We start from the raw sequence: 3,781 nt of genomic DNA on the forward strand, positions 1-3,781 counted from the left end.
TGAACAAGTGTATGATTGCTTGTAGGAGAGAGAGGTCTTCTCTGAACTGACTTCTAAGCCACTCTTAGCCCCATCCCTAAGGTAGAATTGCCTCTCTAGTTCCATAATCTCGAGTCTGACTTGCCACTCTATGACCTCTACGACTTCCAACACTCACCAAATGAGAAGTCTTTTCATTAGCCAATGCAATTATGCAACATTGTAGATTGTGCAGGTATGAGTATTCTAGATACGGGCAAATCATCTGGAAAGGTTTGATGTAAATTGGAAATTTTCTGTTTACAAAACTAGTTTGCTCTGTAAATTCTGGCACTTGGGTCAATGTTGAAATTATCATCTTAAAGCACATCACTTTTCCTTATTGTAGCCTAGCAAGCAGACTACATATTTAGATATTGAAGCTGCATACAAGTGTCTTGAAGAAAGCTATGGTACTAAGCAGGAAGATATCATCCTTTATGGCCAATTTGTTGTAAATGGCCCCACTTTGGACCTTGCTGCTCGGCTACCTCAGTTAAGAGCTGTTGTTTTGCATAGTCCCATGCTCTCTGGCTCAAGAGTCATGTATCCTGTAAAGCGTTCATACTGGTTTGACATACACAAGGTAATATAATTCTGCTCAGTTTTCCTTTTGTATTTACTAGCTTCGATTGTTACATTCATGGATTCTTTAATCTAATATAATACTGTTTTCTGTTGTTTGAGTGCAGAATATTGACAAAATTCCACCAGTCAACTGTCTTGTTCTAATCATTCATGTAAGCATGCTAATCTAAGTGTTTCCTGTTTTATAATCACCCAAGGCTAAAAACGATAATCATATTGATGTTAGATATATGAGACGGCTTTTCATTTCTTCTTTAATATTCTGCATATTGTCTTATCAAACCATAATTTGATACAGTGGAATTTAAGATCCATATAGGATATAACCTGTTTGTTGGGCTTGAGGCATTTAGAATACTATTTCCTTTTTCTAACTTCTGAATGTCAAGTTGCATCTATAAAATCTTATTTCATCACCAATTTCATCTTTTTTGCTGCCCATTTATGTGATACCCTGTATTTTAATTGAATGATTATTTTTTTGTAATTTAAATATTGGTTCTCTTATTTTAAATTTTATATTATTTTAGTAGTATTATTTTATTATCTCTAAATGTGGAATTTAATTCAAAGTGTTTTATTATTATTAATTATAACCTATTATTTATTGGCCCTTTATTTCAAATTATTTTACTGTGGGATTTTACTATTTTATTATTTTATTTTAGCTAGTCATTGTGTAAATTATTTTATTCAACTTACTGTTTTGAAATTATTTTTGTCGAATTAGTTTTGTGACCCAAGTATTGAGGATTGGACCTCATTTCTTTCCCTCAGTTTTTTCATTTTTCCCTTTTTCCTTTTTGCCCTTTTTTCCTTTTCTTCTTCTCTTTTCTTTTTCCTCTTAATTTTTTCCTTTGCCTTCTCCTTCCTCCCACATGAGCCAGCCATCTCCCTCTCCCTGTCATTTTTTTTCATTAGCCCTTGTGCTCCACTGCATGCAGGCGTGAGCGACACCACCCAGCCTATCTTATTAGTCTCCAGCCGGTGAACATCTCCACCCATTTTTAGCCCACCCCGTGCGACCATTAGCTTGCACGCACTGCTAGAAGCCGTGGCCCTTTTTCACTCCAGTGCCGTCGTCGTGTCACCATTGGCCACCACCTCATCGCCACCTTATCACCAATCCACTAGTAACCCAAATCACCGTTCCCTAGCCCTGATCCACCACCGGTGAAGCCCAACCATTTCACTTTCTGATTTGTGCTTTCTAGCTTTCGACTGCCGCCCACGCCGCCACCCACGGCCAACGCCACTACCAGTAGCTTCACCAACATCCTTAAGCCCTTCACTAGCCATCCCAAGTCTTCGTTTATCCCCATTCAAAAGTTAGGTTTTTGAGACCCACGACCCTTGTCCATTTTGCACTGTTACTTTGTTGTGCCACCACCTCTTGCACCTCCTTGATCCTCCAAAAAATTATATTATAGTGCTGTAAGTATTTTTAAAAGAACCTTTTGAGATTTCAATATATTTTACACTAACAAATCTTTTGTGATCTGGTTGGTTGGGCCAGACGTTGAGTCTGACGAGTTTGGGGGTCGGTTGGTTTGGAGGATGGAGTCGTTTGTGTGATTGGATTATGTTGGGATTTGTTGGCTGTTGAATATATTTGTGTCGTGTCATATACATTGCATAATTGCACGCATGTTCATGTTTGTAAATGAAAACTGGGTTTTCGCATAATTGCATACATGTTCATGTGTATATTTGAAATCTAGGTTTTCATGCGAGAAATGATTTTGGGTATGATTGAAATGAATGGATTGAATGATTTGAGAGAGTGGTACTGTAGGGATGGTAGTAGAGTCTCGTCTGTGATTCTCGCTTACGGTGCACATGGGAGGGATGGTAACAGAGTCCGGTTTGTGATTTCCGCTTACAGTGCACGAGGTAGGGATGCTGGTAAGCAAGGATGATGTAGAGTCTCACCTGTGATTCCCGCCTACAGTGCTTTGATAGATGGGAGGTAAAAGGAACTGTAGGGATGGTGGTAAGCAGGAATAGTGATAGAGTCCCACTTGTGACTCCCACCTATGGTGCACGTAGTAGAAATAGTAGTAAGCAGGGATGGTGGTAGTCCCGCATGTGAATCCCACCTATAATGTTAATTAGTTATTTAGGCCATTTTTTAGGAAAATGGCTGGGTTTGGATAAATAGATTTATGTGAACCATTTTATGGAAAAATAGTAGATTTTGATACTGGGCCATTTTCTGGGAAATTGATGGAAGTTATTTTAATGAACTTGTTTTGGGCCAAATGGGATTTTTCTCGTGCGTTGGAAAATAATCATTTTCTAGGAAAATGAGGTTTTGGGTTTCATGCATATTTCTTCATATGCACGCATATTTGTTGTTGCATAAATGTATTTTTATCTCTTTGGCTGTTTGGTCTATTACTTACCTGTGATACCGTTTCATGGTACTGTAGAATTTGGTGCAAATGAGGATCCTGAGCCTGAGGATGTGGCTCTGCTGGAGGAGTGATTAGGGATCACTTTCTCATGGGTTGAGATTTATTTCCTGCTTTTCGATATTGTATTTGGTTTTGTTACGTTTTCACTGGATAACTGTATTTCTTTTAAAATGTTTTGCTTTAAGTGAATTTGTATTTAACAATTTTGGTACTTAGTTGATTGACTTTAACTTATCCGCTGCGTCTTTTGCTTTACATGTGTTGCATGTACACATACTTAACACTTGTCTTTGGGGTGTGTGACCCGTGTTGTCATCATCCTGACGCCTTGATTCCCACATTTCTGTATGTGAGATTTGGGGGCGTCATAATTTAGGTTCTGCTCTGGTCCAATTATTTTCAATCAAGTCCGATACAAGTAGTACTGAATCTGTCTTGTGGCCCATGGAGGGGTTCAAATTCTAAGTCCAAACAAAAAGATACCTGTTACAGCAGTAGTACAAATATTTAGACATCTTATATTAGATACGGTTCATAGAAAAGAAGTCACCTTAATGAGAGAGCTAAGGGATAAGTGCTCAAATAGGGCTATGGCATTCATGTTTTCTTTGATTGATCTTGACTTGACTATTTTGGGAATAAGGCAATAGAATAAAGGATCCTTTTAGCTATGTGAAAGGTTGAGGTAGGTCAATAAAATAAGATGAAATGTTATGTGTGTTCTCTATTCAAGTGGTTGAAGTAGCAGAGACTGAAAG

The 3,781-nt window shown here is 38.1% G+C and overlaps 1 protein-coding gene across 1 annotated transcript; it reads left to right on the top strand.

Moving 5' to 3' along the window:
- Positions 1-216: 216 nt before the first annotated feature.
- LOC122293612 (alpha/beta hydrolase domain-containing protein 17B-like) lies at positions 217-3,094 on the top strand. The gene is made up of 5 exons (XM_043102147.1): positions 217-252; positions 368-604; positions 711-758; positions 2,328-2,511; positions 3,039-3,094. The coding sequence occupies exons 1-5, from the start codon at positions 217-219 to the stop codon at positions 3,092-3,094; spliced, it is 561 nt and encodes a 186-aa protein (XP_042958081.1).
- The last annotated feature ends 687 nt before the right edge of the window (positions 3,095-3,781 follow it).

This window comes from Carya illinoinensis, chromosome 14, assembly GCF_018687715.1.
Source record: "Carya illinoinensis cultivar Pawnee chromosome 14, C.illinoinensisPawnee_v1, whole genome shotgun sequence".
NCBI lineage: Eukaryota > Viridiplantae > Streptophyta > Magnoliopsida > Fagales > Juglandaceae > Carya > Carya illinoinensis.

Excerpts from the sequence above, each read along its gene's own strand:
- LOC122293612 (XM_043102147.1), top strand. The coding sequence starts at position 217 with ATGAGTATTCTAGATACGGGCAAATCATCTGGAAAG. Across the intron at positions 605-710 it reads ACTGGTTTGACATACACAAG|AATATTGACAAAATTCCACC; the intron begins GTAATATAATTC and ends GTTTGAGTGCAG. Across the intron at positions 2,512-3,038 it reads TGCACGAGGTAGGGATGCTG|AATTTGGTGCAAATGAGGAT; the intron begins GTAAGCAAGGAT and ends ATGGTACTGTAG.